Below are 22058 nucleotides of genomic sequence, written 5' to 3'. Positions count from 1 at the left end.
GTTTTACAGCCTCTCCCCGCCTCCCTTTTTATCCTATGAGCCTCTCCTGCCTCCTATATCTTCCCTGTTAGGGGATCCTGCCCCCAGGAGCAAGATGGGGTCGATCCAGAAAGGCAGGTCCTTCAGAAAAGTCTGTTCCACCTAAGGTGTCCAGCTGACTGAAAGTAGATTGGTCATAACCATTTGTATCAGTCTTTCTATGGTGATCTCTCTCTCTCTCTCTCTTCTTTGCTTTCTCCCTGTGTGCCTGTTTGTCTGCAGTGCTCCTCAGGGGCTCACGCTCTGCCCTGGGTCTCTGCAGACTTAAGCCCCAGTGCCTGGATATATGTGGAGTTCTAACTTGATACTGTGATTCAGTTTCCAGTCTCTGTCCACGGTGAGAGGGACCCTGGGCCTTGTTGTGAGTGGAGGGGAGAAGAATTGGGAACTGACTGGTGGACCAGGATGGACTTCTCCTAAATGAGGTTTTCCTATTTCTTCAACTCAGCATTTGGGGAGTCATTCTCCAGTCTCGACCATCCTCCAGAGTTCAAAGCAAGTGACTTAACCTTTGATTCAGTAAATCTCTGGGGAGGCTTTTTCAAGAGATGTTTATGTTTCCATGCTAATGACATCACCAGCACCCTTTGATTCTTAGTAATTATTTCACAGCATCCCAAGACTAAAAGAAATACCTAACAACACTATTTATTGAATAATTAGGTTCAAACAACTTAACAAGTCGGATGATCACCACAATGACTTATTGACGGAATGTAAGCCTGCTGGGCACTGCACAACTTGGGATCAAACTGGAAGCTGCCACCTCCTTTCAGATCATACATTAGTTTTCATGTGGCAGTTTTTTTTTTTTAAATCACGGCATCTGGTGAAAACCCAGCTTGACATCATCAAGAAGTATAAAATGCAATCTAATGTTCAAACCATTAGCTACTCTGAGTGAGTAGTTTGTATACTGTTTTGAAGACATGGTATATTGCTGTGTTTTCATTGAAGAACATTTTTAAAATCCTACAAATATCCCACAGTGTCCCCAAGAGTTCACTGAGAACTTGACCCTCAATTAGGGAAATGGGGCAGCATGATCACCTTTGTCTTTACATTGGAGTTGTCTGTTTTGGGGATTAAACCTACATTTAACTAGTTGTGTTTTTTTCTCTTACCTTTTCTATGTCCTTTACTCTTTGTACTTGGTCTTCTTGTTAATGATCAATTATATTTATTGTTTTAGTCTTCTATTTTCTTGCATTAGATCACTAGATATACAACATTTTACTCTTTCTTTTAAGATAACTTTCATCCTTAGCATATTAACATATAATTAGCATATTGTAATTTCTTCTATGGTGCAAGAATCACAGAACATGCTATTTCCATTTATTTCCCTCCTGTCTTTTTTTACTCTCATTTAAACCCTACATATATTTTAGCCCCCACTAGTCATATTTAATGGACACACTGCAATCTGTTTGTTGTGCTGTGGGGCTGTGCTACCAAGGTGGGCCCTGATGGTAATGGACTCCTCACCACACTTAGGAACATTTTGAAAATGTAGAAATGTGTGTTAGGCTGAATAATCCACTCCCCGCAAACGATATCCATGTCCCACTCCCTGGAACCTGTGAGTTACCCTATATGACAAAAGGGCTTTGCAGATGTGATTAAACTGTGGATCTTGAGATGGGGAGATTATCCCAGATTATCTGAGAGGGCCCAATGTAATCACAAAACTCCAGGGGAGGCAGAAAGATAACAAAAACAAAAGGCACGGGGGTGACAGAGCAGAGAGATGGTGAGAAATATATTTGAAGATGACACATTGTTGACTTTGAAGATGGAGAAAAGGAGCCAAAAGACAGCCTCTGGGAGCTGGAAAGGGCAACAAATGCAGATCCATTCTAGACCTCTAGCCTCTAGAACTGTAAGAGAATAAATTTCTGTTGGTTTAAGCCAATACCTTTGTGGTAATTTGTTATAGCGGCAATACATAATGCATATAGTGTTAAAAACTTTGGATTCAGAGTGATCTGGCTTATCACCAACTGTGAGATCTCAGACAAGCTGCTTAAGTCTCTCGGAGCTTCGGTTTCATCTTCCATAAAGAGTACGATAACATTTACCTAGCTGGCTTGCTGTGACGGTAAAAAGGAGTACAGACAAAGCACTTGGTAGTACACAAGAGGCACTTGATAAATTGTAATTATACTTTTTATCCATAGAAAAAGGAGAATGCCAACAGTTAGATTAGAATATCCTGCAAAAATAAGCATGACCACTTTGCTTACAGGAGTATATATATATATGTTTTTGCTCCAGAATGCAGAGCTAGTTTGGAATGAGTCTATTTTGTTGGTAAAGCCCTGGGAGACCTCTGTGATGAGCGACCTCAGGGCTCTCCTGAATGAGTGTCTGAGAGTCAGCCTGGACTTCTCTGTAACTGAAGACAGAAGAGCTCTGCCATGGGTCCCACAGGACTACTGAACATAGGAGAGTGCTTGAAGAAGATGAGCCCAGCTAGTCTTCAGGCCTGGATGTGTGCTAAATACCTTTTTTTTTTAACGTGGTTAACTTAAGAGGTCCTTTTCTTTACTTCCTACTTAAGCAGAAGATGAGGGTCTGAGGAAGCTCACACTGCTTATTTGTTGTTCTCCAATATTACACAGCCTTATATCTGTCAAGATAAAAAGATTTCCATCACTCCTCTCTATGGTTTCTTACATCCTTTTGTAATCCATCCATCTTTCTGCCCTATTCTTTGGCCTGGGCATTGTATTACTACAAATTGATTTGACTTTCTAGAATTTCATATACATGCAATTATTTGGGCAGTATTTTTTTTGGGTTCTGGCTCTCACACAGCATACTTATTCTGAGATTCATACAGGTTGTTGCATATAGAAAAATGGTTTCTTTTATTTTTTGCTGACTAATAACTGTTTGTATAGACCTTGTTTTTTTTATCCATTTACCTGTTGGAGGACATTTGAATAGTTTCCAGTTGTTGGCTCTCACAAATAAAGCTGCTATGAAAATTCATGTACAAGTCTTTGTGTACAAAAAAATGAAGCAAATAAATTACTTCATTCTTTTCTTGGATAGACACCTAAGAGTGAAATAGCTGTGTCATACAATAGGCACATATTTGACTTTTTTTAACAAACTGCCGATCTGTTTTCCAAAGTGGTTGTATCATTTTATCTGTCTATGAACAATGTGTGAGAATTCTAATTGCCAGCCCTTGGTAGGGTATTTTCAGTTTCAGCCATTCTAGTGGGTGTAGTGGTATCTTGTGATTTTTGTCTTGAATGGCATAGTCCAACTTTCAGATACTCATGATTCCAATCTTCCATTCAAGGCAGGTAATTTATTCTGTGCTGTAAGTTCAACTTGCTCATTATAATTTCCCTGTCTTAGTGTAAACATAGACTTTCATCCCAGAGAAAAATCTGTTCCCCATTCTGCATATTTTACTCTTTAATGAACGAAACTGCAAATGTTCTGCATAAGCATCTTTATAAAGTTTTTAGAAGAGCATGGGGCTGCCACTGGGGCTCAGCAGGCAAAGTTCTTGCCTGCCATTCCAGAGACCCAGGTTTGATTCCTGGTGCCTGCCCATGCAAAAAAAAAAAAAAAAAAGGCGTGGACTGTCAAAAATATATTTTCATAAATTACATACATACAGTAATACATTATATATGAGAATATAAATGTAAAGAAATGTGATGCCAATGAAAAAAGCATTTTAAATGTAAATGTCTTCTTTATCATGATGCCTTAATATCATTACCTACAAACTCAAGGGACAAAATACAGTCAGAGTGAGTTCTTCTGTTAACAATAATGATTGTAAAGCTGTATATCAACTAGTCTGCTTGATACTTTCTAGGTTTTCGTTTTTGTCAACTTTGGATTAAATGTCTCTGATAAAGAACTTGCAGGAAATTTTTTATGTTACCTATTCAATCTTAAAAGATATAAATATATATATAACGTAATATAAACCTTACATCTACTTATCTGAGCTTATATCACAATGCACAGAACACAAATTGGAACTCCCCTTTTTTTCTGCCTTGCAACCTTCAAGCAGCATAGCAGGGATTACACAGTGACAAAATCCTGACATGACACCCAGGTGAGGGCGCCAGATTCCACGTGAAATTAAATACATACTAATAATGCTTAGTGTACTACATTATATATACGAATAAATATTCTGGCGAATCATCTGGTACAACTCTCTTTTGGATTCATTGTTTAAGTGCTGCTAAAGCCATGCTCCTGCTCAGCCATTCTTGATCACTAGAACTGAGATTTCTCCCTTTTATGTCATCCTTTAGGCTCATTCCTGTTTAACTTCTCACATGGGTTTTTCCAGGTTGTGAAACACTGTCACTTGCATTACCTCACCTGTTTTTCACAATAACCTTTTCAGATGTCATGATGACAATTATCTTTATTTCATACATGTAGGCACTGAAGGTAGGGATAATAATCGACTCGTTGTGTCCAACTAGTAAGTGGTAGAGGCTGGAAACAGGATCCTGATCTAATTAAGGTGACTTCATAAAATCGGTACACCCTACTTCTTCCCTGTGCATACATCCTGAAGACATAGCTCTCTCTCATACTGACTTAAACTACAAAATGCTGTGCACACTGTATACATTCCTTAACATTTTCTTTATTTAAATTACTTTGGTAAGTAAAATTTTGGAAAGCTTCATTTAGGCTGTTTCACATTTGAATGTTATTGTGATAACTGCAGTAAATACTTATTACAATTAGTGCTTGTGATTGGTCTATAACGGTGATTCAATAACATGGATAGAATATAACGATTTTCCAATAAGGGGGCCAGTTATAAGAAGCACAAAAATTTCCAAGCATTGCCAACAGATTTTAAAAATGTACTTGCATGTTTCTCTTTTGAAAAATAAGATTTAAAGTTTTATTGCATCTCTCTCCACCTGACAGGTTAGTTTCTGATGTCTAAGGAGATAGAATGTTAGTAACAACTGTGGAAACTTTGTTTTCCTTTTCCTTACTCTCTTAGGAGAGAGAGTACAATCCAATAATGAATACAAACTTTCTAACCACAGACCAGAGGAAACGGGGTTGTCAGAAAAGACGGGGCAAGAATAATCAAGATTGTCATTTCAACTGACTGGGCTTCCAGTAAGTTCAAGCAACCAGGAAGAATTTTGGGGAGGTCAAAAATAAGAAGAGTTCTCATTGAAGATGAGAACCTAGTTGTCTTTGACGTTAAGAGGAAGGAAAGGAGGATGTGGCCTCAAAATTCCCATAACAGGCTTTATTTTGAAGTAAACACATTTCTAAAATCTCTGGTACCTGCAACTACAGCTACGCCAAGAATTCTGGAGCTCCACAGGGTTTTTAACTCCAGCGCCTGGCATGGGATCTGTCTTAAACCAGACGCTCAAAAAACGCACGTTGTTGCTGCTGAGGCTGGGTTTGGGGTGCCCGAGCAGTACAGCCCCAGGCAGAGCAGTTTTCAGATGATAATTTGGGGTCTGGCCCAAACATCCTCGTGAGCAAAAGAAGGTAGTGGTGACGGGGACAGAAATTGATAAAGTGACAGCCACTGTTAGACACTTGACTCGTTTTATGCCATTCAAGTGGCAACTCCATGAAGTAGCGATATCAGTACAGGTGTAGCAACTCTCCTCACATTAGAACCCAGGTTTGTCTAATTTTCAAACCCCTCTCTTTCACCGTGGTCCGCGCCACATCTTGCTACAGTCGAACGGGGCGGTTAATATACAAAGTAGGCTAAGACAAAGAATTTCGTGCAACACTGGCTCAGCATCTGCGCCCCCCTCTGCGCTGGGTGTAACATAACCACCTGCGAGACTGGGGGACTCAACTCTTACCCCGTCTTCTGGTGACGCATCGCCAATGGAAAGCAATACCTTAGCACCCGGGCGCCCAGCACGCCGCGCCCGCGCCCCCGCCACCTCCCCGAGCCCGCGGCGTTCTTACCCCATGCCCGGGGCGGCGCGAGCAGCACCACGGCTACGAGGAGCGGTCCCCCGGGGCAGAAGGAGAGCGAGCCGGCTGGCGGCGGGAGGCGCTCCGGGTTCCTCGGAGAAGAAGCCCACATCCTCCACCATAACATCTGGAAGGCGGACTGAAACCGCGAAGCAAACGCAGCAGGTAGAAGAGGGAACATTCGCCCTGCTCCTAGCCTAGGATCTGGAGAGGGCGGTGAAGTTCCGGGACAAAAAGGCTTTTGACCACAGCTTCCTCTTAGTGGGCAAAGTCTTGTTTACTCCTCATTTGCATTGTTCTTCCTGAGTCTTGTTCCCAGAGACCACCCTAGAGACCCAAGTGCAAGGGCTATGCTTGAACTCCTGGCTGTATTCCGTGTAGATGGACAGGCTGCTCCAGCTGAAAGGGGGTGGGTTGTCGCAGCTGAGCTTCCCTCCATTCTTGAGTGACATTTCTCATTTTCAAGAATCCGTGTGGGTTGGTCAGCTGATAATTGCCTGCTCTTTGATGAAGCCACAATTGCTGGCGCGGCGTACAGTATGCAAGAAATATGAAGAAGCGATGTGTTTATTGTAAAATTGAGATGTACCAAACCTTGTTAAAAAAAAAAATGTGGGGTTTATTGACTTATCAACCATAGCCCAAGTGGTGTATGAAAGTAGGAAAAGGAGTGAGTAAGGGCTTTTTGCAAAGAAAGACTTGATTGGAATTCCTGCTTTGGCAGTGTTTATTTCTTCTAAGCTTCATTTATTAAAGGGATGGGAGAAGGGGTGGGAGAGGGATGGTTAAATTAATTACTTGTGAGGCGCAAATGCAATAAGGTATGTAAATAAAAATCTCAGCACATTGCCCAGCCCAAAGCAAGGACCCTTTTTAAATGGCATGAATCACTCACTCTTTTTATTCGGAGCATTTATGCAGTGTTTGCTGTGTCTCAGGTCACTGTGAAGCCTGGGTACTCAGTGGCAAAAGCAAACAAACAATGCAATGTAGCCTCTGTCCTTGTGGAGCTTATAGTCTATGGGGGCAGTTGGGCAATAAGCAAGTAAATACAATGATAGATACTTACAAATTGTGCTGAGTTCAATGGAGGAAGGGAACTGGGGTGCTGGGATCCCCTCCTATCATTTCGTTTTATCCACTTTCATAGGCTGGGCAGATCAATTTTAGGTATGGTGATTAAAAAAAAGCCTATTTTTGAAAGAGGTGACATTTAATCACCAGAAGGACCTGGTTGTCCATGAGCTGGGGAAAGGCACGTACGATGGCTGTGAAACTAGAAAGAGCTTGCTCTGTTCTAGGGAACGACGTAAAGTGAAGGTATTTGAAGCACATTAATACGATTGTTAACATCATTATATATTAATATAATTGTGCTAATGATTGTGGTCAGGATAATTATTATGGTCAGTGTCGAATAAAAGAAGACCAAGGAGGAAAGTGAGGAAGATACAGAATTTGGGAAAAGGACGCCCCTAGGCAGAATACACACTTGAGTAGTGTCAGGAACACGGAGAATCTTGACAAAGCCAAAAAGAAATGATAGCGAGGTGGAAAGTGACCGCCACTCTTCCCAGCAAGTTCCTGTCGGTCAGCCTCAGTTTTCTCTGTGAGGGAGAAAGGAGTTTGTTTACTCGTTAAGAATGAGGAGTGACAATATTGAGGGTGGTAGAATGCTTGAGAAAGGGAAATGTTTACAACAGCCTTTGAGAGAAGAGAAATGTTTGGGGACGAGAGCTCACTAAGGATAAGTAAAAGAATTGCTTAGCAGCACTGGAGAAACCAGAAGCTGAATATAACGCATGACAGAACCAATTAACGGAATCAAGCTCTTTGTGAAGAAGCCTTGAGAGGTGTGTGCATGAGAATAAATGAAAGCAGGTGTGGTAGTTTGTATGCACTCCAGAAAAGATATTCTTTTAATCCATTCCTGTGGGTGTAGACCCATTGTGGGCGAGACCTTTTGATTAGGTTATTTCAATTGGGGAGTGCCCCAGGGTGGGTCTTCAGCCTCTCACTGGAGTCCTTTATAAGAGGGTAAAAGTCCCAGAGAAGCTGACAGAGGTAACCATTGAAGCCAGAAGCTGGAAACAATGAAACCTGGGAGAGAAGGCCCAGTAGATGCTGGCCATGTGACAGAACAGAGCATGACATGACAGAGCATAGCATCTGATGACTTGATCTGGATATTTTCTTGGCCTGAGAACTGTAACATTGTAAGTTAATAAATCCCCATTATAAAAGCCAGCCTATTTCTGGTATATTGTACTTCATCAGCGTTAGCAAACTAAAACAGCAAGTTTTTGTTGAGCCTGCAATTGGGACAGATGTGCAGTCTCATTAGAAAGTCAAATTTGAAGTGGAATGTTCAAATAACCAAAATGGCTGTTTCTAGACTCAAGGCTGTGCAGTTATCAGGGTATCAACTGATACCTACTCATTAAGAGCTACTACTGATTTGTAATTTTCAACTCCTAGGGGGTGTAAATTATGTATTACATTTCAAAAACATTTTTTCTCCATTTTCATGAGGTGCATATTTATTTTGCCTCTGTTCCAGACACCAAAAGAAAGAAAAAAATCAGAATCTTAAATTTTGATTTTGGGTGACAAATGCAAACATTCCTTGAGGGTTCTATTTATATTGCCTTTCAATGCAGAAGCCAGAAACCGTATGGTAATGTGGAGATTGTCACCATGCACCTAAGCTTTTGGCACTTCCCCAGTTTTCCTGGCACCGTATGAACTTGAGATTCTTCTATAAATCAATGTAGGGGAGGAAAAAAACCCAAGTGATGACTGAGATTGAATTTCTTCTCAGACAGGTGGGTGGTGGTACACAGAAGATCATATATTAAGAAATGGTAATGCCTTAGATGCGAGTGTGGTGGATCAATATTTATAGCATTATGCACTTCTCACAGATCTGCAGCACCTGCTGTCAAAGACCGCTCTTTCTCCTTTTAGAAACAATTTTGTCCTTTTGGTCCAACACCCTGAATTTTTCCCTAAGTTTTCAGATTTCTTTTTTCTTTTTTAGATTTATCTTTTCACCCCCTTCCATGTAGGTATTCCTCTTGGCTCATTCTTTGCCCTCTGCTGCTCATCACAGCTTACTTGGGTTTTCTTTTCTTTTCTTTTTTCTGTTAACGGAAAGAAAAAAAAAAGAAATTAACACAACATTTAGAAATCATACCATTCTACATATCCACTCAGTAATTCTTAACATCATCACATAGATGCATGATCATTGTTTCTTAGTACATTTGCATCGGTTTAGAGGAACTAGCAACACAACAGAAAAAGATATAAAATGTTAATGTAGAGAAAAGAAATAAAAGTAGTAATAATAGTAAAAAAAAAACAAAAAACCCTATAGCTCAGATGCAGCTTCATTCAGTGTTTTAACATGATTACTTTACAATTAGGTATTATTGTGCTGTCCATTTTTGAGTTCTTGTATCTAGTCCTGTTGCACAGTCTGTATCCCTTCAGCTTCAATTACCCATTGTCTTACCCTGTTTCTAACTCCTGCTGGACTCTGTTACCAATGACATATTTCAAGTTTATTCTCGAATGTCCGTTCACATCAGTGGGACCATACAGTATTTGTCCTTTAGTTTTTGGCTGGACTCACTCAGCATAATATTCTCTAGGTCCATCCATGTTATTACATGCTTCATAAGTTTATTCTGTCTTAAAGCTGCATAATATTCCATCGTATGTATATACCACAGTTTGTTTAGCCATTCTTCTGTTGATGGACATTTTGGCTGTTTCCATCTCTTTGCAATTGTAAATAATGCTGCTATAAACATTGGTGTGCAAATGTCCGTTTGTGTCTTTGCCCTTAAGTCCTTTGAGTAGATAGATTCCCAGCAATGGTATTGCTGGGTCGTATGGCAATTCTATATTCAGCTTTTTGAGGAACCGCCAAACTGCCTTCCACAGTGGTTGCACCATTTGACATTCCCACCAACAGTGGATAAGTGTGCCTCTTTCTCCGCATCCTCTCCAGCACTTGTCATGTTCTGTTTTGTTGATAATGGCCATTCTGGTGGGTGTGAGATGATATCTCATTGTGGTTTTGATTTGCATTTCTCTAATGGCCAGGGACATTGAGCATCTCTTCATGTGCCTTTTGGCCATTTGTATTTCCTCTTCTGATAGGTGTCTGTTCAAGTCTTTTTCCCATTTTGTAATTGGGTTGGCTGTCTTTTTGTTGTTGAGTTGAACAATCTCTTTATATATTCTGGATACTAGACCTTTATCTGATATGTCGTTTCCAAATATTGATTCCCATTGTGTAGGCTGTCTTTCTACTTTCTTGATGAAGTTCTTTGATGCACAAAAGTGTTTAATTTTGAGGAGCTCCCATTTATTTATTTCCTTCTTCAGTGCTCTTGCTTTAGGTTTAAGGTCCATAAAACCGCCTCCAATTGTAAGTTTCATAAGATATCTCCCTACATTTTCCTCTAACTGTTTTATGGTCTTAGACCTAATGTTTAGATCTTTGATCCATTTTGAGTTAACTTTTGTGTAGGGTGTGAGAGATGGGTCTTCTTTCATTCTTTTGCATATGGATATCCAGTTCTCTAGGCACCATTTATTGAAGAGACTGTTCTGTCCCAGGTGAGTTGGCTTGACTGCCTTATCAAAGATCAAATGTCCATAGATGAGAGGGTCTATATCTGAGCACTCTATTCGATTCCATTGGTCGATATATCTATCTTTATGCCAATACCATGCTGTTTTGACCACTGTGGCTTCATAATATGCCTTAAAGTCAGGCAGCGCGAGACCTCCAGCTTCGTTTTTTTTCCTCAAGATGTTTTTAGCAATTACTTGGGTTTTCTTATCAAAGCGCTTTGGTTCTCTGGTTACATCCCCAAGTCAATTATTTCTATCAGACTCTATAGCCATATACCATTCTGTCTCCTGGACACTTCTCCCTGAATGATTCTCAAGCTTCTCGAAATTTCTTGAATCCCCGAACTGGACTGACCATTTTCTCCCCAGTCTGCTCCCCTTCCTGTTTTTTCATCTAAACAGACTGCGCAGTCTTCATTCATTTACTTGAGCCAGAAGCAGGTGAGTCAGTGACCTACCACATCCAGTACCGTGGATCCTACCTGGTTAATACAGCCCATCTCTGCCCTACAGACTGCACCGCCGCTGTCTCAGTCCTGCCTCCTACCACTTCTCAGCTGGGTCACCACAGTTGTTTCCTAACCAATTCCCTGCCTTCATTCTGGCTCCTTTTGGATTTGTGCTTTACACACTACTAGAGTGATGATTCCAAAGCACGCTGTACTTTGCTCCTTAAAAATTTTCAATGATGCCTCAAATCATTCACGGTAATATTTGAGTGCCTTAGCATAGCATGTAAGAACTTTCAGCTCTGGTAGCATACTACTTTTCAAGACACATCTTGTCACTCTCCTCCCTCCCACACTCCTCTTCTGAATTCCAGCCACACTGGAGTTGGTATTGTTTTCCCCGACTCACTCTCCCACACACAAATATCCAGCCTTCGGTCAAGTTAGATTCTCTTCTTGGAGTTCTCATAAGACCTTCTGCTTATCACACTGAATTTCCAGATTTTTTTTTATCAGTGCCTGGTTGTGTCAGTCTCCTGCCCAACCTTCAACACCCTATAACTTCACTGAGGACAGGGGGTAATGCCGGACACAGAGCAGATACTCGATTAATAATTCTTTAAAGTATGCTTCCTGAAGCAAGTTCTAGGAACTACCAGTCCCAATTCAGTGTGGATGAAATAGGAAAGTGATGTAGGAGGAGTCTAAGGAGGTGGCAGGTCGCAAAAGGCCAGGTATCCCAAAGGCAATGAGATGCTATTGAAAGATTTTGAAAAAAAGGTGTGACTTAATCAGATTGGCATATATACATATACATAGATATACATGCATATACATACATACATACATATCTATAGTATAGAGTGTTCCAGGAAGAGGCTAGAAATATAGGGTACTTTATTGATGATGAAGCTGGACTTTCAAAAGGGCATAAGAAGAGGGCTTTTGATAGAGGAAATGGTTGGAAGATGGTCAATATCACAGGAACTGATGGGACTTTCTGGGGAGAGCATGTGGAATAAAAGAAAGATCAAAATGAAAACATGAATTACATTCATTCAGGAGTTTGTAACCTTTTTTCTGTATCACCGACCCCTTTGCCTGGTCAAGCCTATGGACCCCTTCTCGGTATCGTGCTTTGTCTATATGATAAAGAACATAGGATTACAACGGAAATCAATTATTTTTTAAAACAGTTCTAGTCATGGACTCTTAGGGGTCTGTGTCCCCAAAGACCAGAACATCAGATTTATGGACTGGTAGAAACGAAAGAGTCACCCTAAAGCTAGAGTTGGGCATAATTGTGTGGAGAGTGGAGTAATTCCAAAGATCAAGTGCTGCAGGGAGGGAAATAGGATGAGTGCTGAAGATATATTGTAGCAGATATTTCAGTAAATGTTTTAGCGCGTTTCTCCTCCATTCATAATTCATGGCAGAGTAAAGACACTCAAGGGGCAAAACTATACTCAGTGCAGCTTCACTAATGGAGACATGCATACAAAGTCCAGCAAACCTCTATTACCTAGAACTTATAGCCGTAGCTCATACAAACATTCCAGAAACTTCCTTACTTCATCTGTCTCTCTGAAGTGTCACTAATTGAGAAAGCGTAGTAGTCCAAAGGCCAGCTATGTTTCTTAGTTTTCATTAGTTTCCATTAGGCTATCTTCCAAGACTGAATTGCAAGAAAATCTACTTTTATCATATCACTTATAACGTCCATTTTTTTAAATATCTGAGATAATTCTTTCAAGGATCTGATATTATCCTTTTAAGTTATTTGCAGCAGAGCAATGGAGGAAGCTAGAATGTAGTGAGCTGAGGAAAAGGAAATAGGAGAGGATTAAGTTCCCAGCCTTACATCACTTGCTATCAGAATACACCTCTCACTGCTACTTCTTTTTGCATTTATCTTCTGTCATCCTGGTTTCTCCCTCATTCCTTGATATTTTAGCTCCTGACTCACAGCCATCTTCTCCACTATTATTCCTGTCATAGTCCTTGGTGATTTCAGTATCCATCTGATGATATTTTAAATGTCCAGTCTTTCAGCTCCTTGATCTCTTTTCTGCCAATTACCTTGTCCTCCACTCAACTCTCCTAGGCCTTGTCATCAGTGCAACTCCTCCACAGTCTTAATTTCAATCATCCCAGTCTCCAACTACCTCATTTTATTCTAATTCTTCCCTAGTATCTTGACTCCAAGATCTTCGTATCTATCCATACCTACAGCCTATTGATCCTACCAACAGAATAGATGGATCTACTTCTCCAACTTATTCTTTTGATGTCCTCTCTTTCATGCTCACCCAGATTACATTCATGGTCCATCATGATATTCACTACCTTCCGTAAACTTTCAGTTCCCTTGACCATCTCTCACCTCATATTCACCTGACAAAACAATAATCCTGGTTAGATTCCATTGTCTGCTACTATGCCCCTATCTATGCAGCTATATGTGACTGGAGGAAAACATAGTCTATGATGAGTCTCACTTTAATGATCACTTATTTCAAATGAACCATTATAATGCCTGGTATTTCTTTTATATTTGCCTAGTCTACTTACTCTTCCATTACCTAAATCATTATTTCATATTTTCAGTCTGGCATTGAACTCCTGGTACCTCTTTCACTATTCTCAATCTCTGTTTATAATTAATTGAGAAAATACAAGCAATCAAAGATAATTTCCTCTACTTTCATCATCACTCTACATAGATATCTGTATCTGGCCTATACAGTCTCCTTATCTCCTATTAGTATGCTTATACTGCTCACACTCCTATCTAAAGCTAACCTCTCGATTTGTACACCAGATAAAATCTGCTCTCATTTGTTCTAGACCATTACTCTGGGAATTCACTCTTTCCAGGATCATCATTTCCCTACTCTCTAGTGGATTTTACCATCAGAACGCAGGCAAGTCATTTCTCCAAATGCAATAGACATAGTCTCTATTCAGTACTTTTTCCCACTTAATGTTCCTTTTGCTTGGAATACTCTGCACACATAGCTGCTCTTTGGCCTTCTCAATGAGCCTTCCTTGACCAGTACTTAAGATTGAAAATCTATTCAGAACTTTTCCTCTTTCCCTGCTTTATATAATTTTTAATGTTATGTTCTTCATTTTATTGCCATTTGACAATCTGCTTATTATCTCTCTCTCCCCACTAGAATAAAAGCTGCATGAGGTCATGACTGTGTATGACTGTCAGTTTATCACTGCTGTATCCCATGACCTAGAACAGTATTTGATGTTATGTTGTCTTTCCATAACTATTTGTTGAGTGAGTGACTGTTGGGCCAATTAAGGTCAGCCACTTTTCCAGAAAATGTTGTGGTAAACAGAAAGGAGATAGTTTAAAAGGGAAACATGGATGTTTTCAGGGAGAATTGCTCTTTTCAGATGGCGGGTATGGTGAATACCTGTTGCTTGAGCTGGACTCTTTCCCCTGGAATTGGTCCTTGATTTTCGCTTTGTGGAAAAGTCTGTCCATGTGGTTCATAGTTTTCTCAGCCTTGGCATGTTTGACATTTAGATGGGACAATTCTTGGTTTGGGGTGGAGTTGGGGCTATTCTGTGCACTTAAGGTTATTTAGGAGCATCCTTGGCCTATACCCACTAGATACCAGACATTTCTGACTGTCTTCTGGAGGGGAAAACTCGAGAACCACTGAAGTAGACCAACCCTACCCCCAGTTCCAAGGCTGAGAGGCAACTTAAACATTGTCAGCAGCTCATTCTAATGCCCTGGTCTAGTGGTTACTTCAGACTGGAGCACGTGACCCAGAGTGGACAAACAGAACTAATGAAGGGGTTACTGGACAAGAGAAGCTCTTTGTGCTGGAATGCTAAGTTGAGTGGATGCATTTGGTATTGCTAGAAAATATTTTGCAACTTTTATGAGAATGCCTGCCAGAGAATGAAGCCAGCAAGGCATAAAACAGAATCAGGGGATGGAACAGATTTTTGAGGGCATGATTTGAACATCTGATTCTCATTTTGCCTGGGCCAACTCTATCCTTGGCCTTTTTTGTTATACAATATATTAACATTCTTTTTGGTCTAAGCCAGTATGCAATGGGTTGCTATTACTTGCAGCTGAGTGGGTCCTTGTCCAGAAGGTTTGTAGATGAACAGAAGAAGCCAGTGATGGGAGAGGGTATCAATGATGGAGCAATGCCCTGGAAGAGGCAGAAAGGGATGAAAAAAGAACAGCAAGTTCATAGAAAATGGTAGATAGACATGAAATAAGGATGAATGAGTACAGTTAAGCTTGGAGGTGGAGAGAGAAGGTGTTGAGGGAATTACCTTTTCATGGTTTGCTAAGAAAAGGAGGGGTGATGGTAGAATAGGGAACCTTAGTTAAATGAGCAGATAATGTGGTGAAATGAAAAGGACACTGAATAGGAATGAATAAAAGATACTGAATAGCATAAACAGTGTAAGAAGGTAAAGAGAGTAAATATATGGTATCTAGTAAACATTTTTTAAATAGCTAAAATGTTGGGACAGAGAAAACACACCTGGAATTAAGTATGAGTGGGAGAGGGAGAGAGTGTTGGGGGAAAATTATAAGAGAAATTCTTGAGGGTGAAGGAGTTGAGTTTGTGGAGTTGAGAATTTGGTTAAGATGACAGAAGATGGAATCCAGAATGAATAGCTACTAAGTAATGAAATCCTAAACCCTAAGACTGTGCAAGTTATTCAAGAGTTCACTGATTTCAGAAAAAAAAAATTATATAAGGCAACTGCTTTTTTAAGGATAAAGTTTATTAGAATGGTTAATAGGTACTTTGTTATATGACGTTTTTACAAGCATCTGGAACTTCTAACAACCGCCAAAAAAAAAAAAAAAAAAATTCCAAAGCTTGACTTGTATATGAAAAGTTCTGAATTAAAACTTGACTCCTATAATTTCAAAACAAGTTTGGGCAGGTAACTTGTACAAATCGCAGTTACTGAGTGATCGTGGAAACTGGAAGTATATATTATGAGAAAAACTCAAACCAAGGGGGGCATTAAAAGGGGAATATTCAATCATGTCAGAAAAGGAAGCTACTATTATAATAAAGGTAGACTTCCCAACCAAAGCAGTAGGCCCAGGATAATCACAGGAATCACTGTTTTATAACCCAAAGTGCCAATTCCTCTAGTATATGGTAAGAGTATATGAGGACAGAGGTAAGGAGGACAGCTCTGTTAACATCGTCTTTAGAAGCAGTTGTCACTTTCAGAGCCATCTAACTGCAGCCACAGCTTGGCTCCAGGCACATCACAGGTGAGGCTTCAGAAAGTCCTTGAGGAACAAGGGGCAGTGAAACCAGGCTTCCGTCTTTACCAAAAGGCAAAATGTCTTTGTTCTGCTTGAGAATAAGTAAAGAATAAGTATATATAGGATGTTAAAGCTTATGAAATCATTTCAGTGACTTGAGGCCATACAAACAGGCTTGTTGATTTGGGTGGCTTCTTTCCAACGATGTACAGTTAGATTCCAAGCAGGAAGGTGCACTGAGATGAGAGATAATTTCTGTTGAGGAGGCAGCATGAATAGCAGCTGTGCAACACAAACTTTAATAAAAATGTTAACATTTTTTCTCGCTCTTCATATTGATAAATAATATAAATTTTATATACTATATATAATTCATTCTTTGTAGAAATTATATATCATAACGAAATATTTGTCATTCTCTATAGAAATTATAATGGCTGTACCCAATCATATCATTGATTATCATACCATTAAGAAGATCTTCAGGTAACATAACCTGGAGCAAATAACAACTGTCATATTGGCAAATGCAGATTAAAGCAAATGAGGAAGAGATGGAAGCAGTGCTCTCATTCTTGGTCATTCATGTCTTCATTCAACAAATGTTCATGCGATAGCTTTACCTTGGACCCCCCTGGGTTGGAATTAGAGATCAGGGACAGGGTCTCCCCCTTTTTCTCTGACTCACCAGTAGCAAGTAAGCTTTCCTTCCTCATGCCATGACAGTTTTTCTGTACTTTGTTTATGGTACTCATTCTGCTATGTATGAGTTTATTTTTCTTATTAAAGTACATACCAAGAGGGCAGCAGTGGTATGCCAACTATTAAAATGTTTGGTGTGCCATCTCGTCATCTATCTCACTTGACCTAAACCACTTGCCTCAACACTGACCCTTGACCCGGTTAATAAGCAGCTCTGGAGCATAAACTCTCCCAGAGCTGTTTGTTTTAAATTAACCAATCCTTGACTCCAGGGAGAAATCTACTAACCTCCACCTCTGACTACAGTAAAGGCACAAGCCCGTGGATCCGTCTCATTGCCGGTGTGTTCTCTACCTGCTTGGTTGAGCCACCTGAGCTGATGGCATTTCCCATCGACTCTCATGGCACGCCTCTCTCTCTGGGACCTGTGAGTACCAACCAGCTTTCCTCATGCACTATGATTTCCCTTTGTGTCACGCCTGATGTCCACCTGGACCCAAATTTCACATCCAGCTCAACTAATTGGAAACGAGTGATGCAAGGAGCGGCAAGTGTGGATCACAACCATGGGACATGAAACATAATGCTTTTTGGCTGCTCTTGCCTTCAAACTGCTTTCTCAGATAGCTAACACTATCTGGGAAGAGTCCGTGGTTTGCTGACATACGTCCACGCTGCTTTGTGCCATTGCCTGTTGCCTCTGCTACGTGTTGCCATAGCCCTTCTCCCCAAATTGGAGCTGTCAAGAGGCGTCTGCCCCAGGAACAGCAAATGGCCAGCTGTTCTACAGCAAGAGGAGACACCCTGCGGTTTTTAGCTCTCTCCTGAATGGGAGAAAACTGGCATTGGGTGGCACCGACCCTGAGCAACACTGGCTACATTACAAAGGTCCTGTTGCAATTCCTATGGTAGGAACCACAGGCAAGGCAGGAGGCGGGCATCCCCTGCCTGCAGCTTTGACTTGTGAGTGAGGTGGAGCTAAATGCACGGGAGCCAGGAGGGAGTGTGCCAGACCTCCCAGTACCAGGGCAGCAGCTGGGAGATTACTGTGGATAAGTTAACAATTGCGATGTCCGGTTACTAAAGACTTGTTCAATAGTCATAACCATACATATTTAGTACTTTGCTTATTGATGAACATAAAATAAAGGAACATTTGACATGTAAAGTTACGAAAATATTTCCATTTCATTTGATACCGGTTTGTCTTCTGATTAGCTTGCTGGGTGGTATGGATCAACAGAATATACTTGTCGTGTTTCTAATTGAAAAGTTCCTTTTTTCGGGCTTGTGTTTGTATAATAATTCCTAAGTGGAAAAAGAAACAAAAACGAAATCTTTACTCATTGACCATGAATACTATGATGATGTAACAGTTGTTTACCTACCATGATTCCCAACACATGGATTATCTCACTTTATCTTCCTAAATGTCCTATGAAGTAAACATTATAACCCCCATTGTTTTAGAAAGGCGCATACAGCATGGATGTGTTCAAGTCAGAAGCTAACACTTGGTGGCTTTACCCCAGATCCAGGGCTTTTAATGACTAAATACTATGACTCTCAAATAGAAAAAAAAACAAAACTTGAAAAGAAGCTTTTATTGTAGGATTTGACCATAAATTTACCCTTTTGAGACAACCTTTTAATCCTCTTTAAAAGGAATCTTTTTGATTTGAGGTTTAACTTAAAACCATCATGTAGTCACATGGCACTAAAAGTTTTAAATGATTTTCAAAAGGATGCTCTCACTTTTACCCTTTGGAAGCACATACTTTTCTGTGCTTCTAAAACCACTTTGACACAAAAGTGAAAGATGATAAAATGTGATTACACTATCATGTAGAGCTAGGAAATAAAGTAGTACATATTACTGGGGAAGGAAGATTGCAGCAAAGGTCACATAGCTTGTCATTCACTACTGTATTTAAGAGGTTAGTTTATAGAAAGATAAAGCAATATATATATTAAGAATATTATAAAATATAAATTTGAGGTCAATCTCAATGGCTCAAATGGCTTGAAGAAATAGTAATTCTTTGGATACCTTTTAAAAGTATTTAATAGGTTTTTAAGTACTTTGTAACTATATATTCATTTTAAAATAATGTATTATTTATCTCAATTATAACAAAGTGTTTACAGTAACCCAAATGTTCTATAATAACTACAGAAAAATAAATTGGATGGGGTTAGAAAATGGAAAAAAATGAATGATACTTAGGAATTTAGATTAACATATTTGTTTGGCTCATATCAAAAGCTTAAATATAGCTTTTGATATAATCAAGTTAATACATTTAATAATTATACTGGAACATTGTTAATTATTTGAGCTTGCAAATAAGCATTCCCAAAGTTTGCAAAATTTCCTACACATGCAATGCTCTGATAACATGAAGGAAAGAGACGGAGACCATATTTTCTACTTACTTAAGTTTCTAATTACTCTTGGTTAAAATTATCTTCTAACTTCCTGTGAGGAAGGACCATAAAGATGATATCCCTACTTTTTTTTTTTTTTTAGCTCCTTTTCTCACTTGAATTCTGCGAATCTACTCTCTTCTAGATTCCATCCTACCTCTGACTGTTCCTACCCCTCCAGCCTTTTCAACGTCACTGTCTGTGCTGGTTTGGAACTGTTATGTACCCCAGAAAAACCATTTTCTTTCATCTAGATTCAATATTGTTGGGTGGGATCTTTTTGATTAAGTTATTTCCATGGAGATGTGACCCACCCAGTTGTGGGTGGAACCTTTTGATTAGGTGGTTTCTATGGAAATGGGTCTCTACCCATTCAAGGTGGGGTCGCTTGCTAGAATCCTTTTAGAGGGAACCATTTTGGAAAAAGCTTCAGAGCCCACACAGCCAGACCTTTGGAGATGCAGAGACCTTTGGAGATGCAGCTTCCCCTGGGGAAGCTGTTTGAAGAAGCCAGGAAAGAAAGCTAGGAGATGTTGCCATGTGCCTTCCCAGCTGAGAGAGAAACCCCAGACATCACGGGCCCTTTCTTGAGTCTAGGTTTTATTCCCTGGATGCCTTAGTTTGGACATTCTCATGGCCTTAGAACTGTAAACTTGTAACTTAATGAGTTCCCTTTTAAAAAGCCATTCCATTTCTGGTATATTGCATTTCAGCAGCTTTAGCAAAACAAACACTGTCCCTCTGAGGTCTTTTCTCATCCCTGTTTTTTGCCATTTATCTTCTTTTTTGTTCATGGAGTCAATTGTGATGTAAGTGTCACATACCTGAGTCCAGGCTCCTCTCCCAAGTTTCTATCTCATGTGCCTCAAAGGAATAGGTCAGAGCTGAACTCATCATCTTTCCCCAAAACACTGCTCTGTTCTTCATTCAGTGAACCACGGGGTCCACCTAGTCCACACGATTTATTCTATGTATGAATCATTCTCCCCACATTCAGCAGGTTATCAAGTCTTGAAAACCTATCTTCTTAATATGGAAGCTACTTCTTATATTTTTTCCATCCTCTTGGTCCCTTCCACTACTACTTTGATTGAGACCCCATTTTTTTAAATTAATTAAAAAATTAAAAAAAATATAACAACAGATACAAACATTCTTAACATATGATCATTCTGTTCTACATATATAATCAGTAATTCACAAAATCATCACATAGTTGCATATTCATCATCATGATCATTTTTTAGAACATTTGCATCAATTCAGAAAAAGAAATAAAAAGGCAACAGGGAAGAAATCATACATATCATACCCCTTAACCCTCCTTTTCATTGATCACTAGCATTTCAATCTACTAAATTTGTTTTAACATTTGTTCTCCCTATTATTTATTTTTATGCTGTATGTTTTACTTGTAAGGTAGATAGAAGGAGCATCAGACACAAGGTTTTCACAATCACACAGTCACATTGTGAAAGCTATATCATTATACAATCATCTTCAAGAAACATGGCTACTGGAACACAGCTCTACATTTTCAGGCAGTTCCCTCCAGCCTCTCCATTACATCTTGACTAACAAGGTGATATCTACTTAATGCATAAGAACAACATCCAGGATAAGCTCTCGACTCTGTTTGGAATCTCTCAGCCATTTACACTTTATTTTGTCTCATTTCACTCTTCCCCCTTTTTGTGAAGAAGGTTTTCTCAATCCCCTGATGCTGAGTCCCAGCTAATTCTAGGAGTTCTGTCCCACGTTGCCAGGAAGGTCCACACCCCTGGGAGTCATGTCCCACGTAGACAGGGGGAGGGTGGTGAGTTTGCTTGTTGTGTTGGCTGGAGAGAGAGGCCATATCTGAGCAACAAAAAAGGTTCTCTTGGGGGTGAGTGTCAGGCCTAATTTTAAGTAGGCTTGAACTGTCCTTTGTGGGGTTAAGTTTCATATGAACAAACCCCAAGATTGGGGGCTCACCCTATTGCTTTGGTTGTCCCCACTGCTTGTGAGAATATCAAGAATTCCCCACTTGGGGAAGTTGAATTTTCCCCCTTTGTCGCCATTCCCCCAAGGGGACTTTGAAAATACTTTTTTACTCACTTTTCAAATCACTGTGGGATTTATTGGGGCACCACTCTGGACAAACCTACAAAATCTTATGCCTACTCAAGGTTCCATGTACTTATGATGTTCAATTAAGCTGTCCACATAAATTTTCTTAGGAACTGCATTAGTCAAAATATAAATTTTGTACCAAACAAACATTTTTTGCTTTAGTCTCACATATAAGTTAAAATTTTAAAAAGTTAATAACCATCTATTTTCAACACCCTGTAGTAATGACATTACTTTATTCTTCCTCATGCAAAAACATTTTTAAATTTGTACACTTAGTCACTATCATTATACACTCTAGGCATTCCTAGATTATACCTTCTCAGTCTCTATCAACCATCTTTCTTTCTGATTTCATTTGAGAACCCCACTCTTGCACCATCTTCTGAAAATGCAAATCTGGGCACATTATGTCCTTGCCTAAA

General features: G+C 39.8%; 2 protein-coding genes across 4 annotated transcripts in view; both read right to left on the bottom strand.

Annotated features, from left to right (window-relative positions):
• CR1 (complement C3b/C4b receptor 1 (Knops blood group)) overlaps window positions 1-6468 on the bottom strand; it is a 102700-nt gene extending 96232 nt beyond the window's left edge. For both annotated transcript variants that reach the window (XM_077157654.1, XM_077157655.1), the window contains exon 1: window positions 6004-6468. In XM_077157654.1, the coding sequence (XP_077013769.1) occupies window positions 6004-6193 (190 nt within the window). In that variant the 5' untranslated portion in view covers window positions 6194-6468. The remainder of the gene's footprint in view (window positions 1-6003) is intronic.
• Window positions 6469-15876: 9408 nt separating this feature from the next.
• The window catches only part of CR2 (complement C3d receptor 2), a 36931-nt gene continuing 30749 nt past the window's right edge, over window positions 15877-22058 (bottom strand). For both annotated transcript variants that reach the window (XM_077157656.1, XM_077157657.1), the window contains 2 exons: window positions 18294-18402; window positions 15877-16628 (listed from right to left, as the gene is read on the bottom strand). In XM_077157656.1, coding sequence (XP_077013771.1) covers window positions 18309-18402 — 94 coding nt within the window. In that variant the 3' untranslated portion in view covers window positions 15877-16628; window positions 18294-18308. The remainder of the gene's footprint in view (window positions 16629-18293; window positions 18403-22058) is intronic.

This window comes from Tamandua tetradactyla, chromosome 4 (genome assembly GCF_023851605.1).
Source record: "Tamandua tetradactyla isolate mTamTet1 chromosome 4, mTamTet1.pri, whole genome shotgun sequence".
Taxonomy (NCBI): Eukaryota; Metazoa; Chordata; class Mammalia; order Pilosa; family Myrmecophagidae; genus Tamandua; species Tamandua tetradactyla.
The sequence above is the reverse complement of the archived record's forward strand: the minus strand, read 5'-3'. Positions and strand labels throughout refer to the sequence as shown.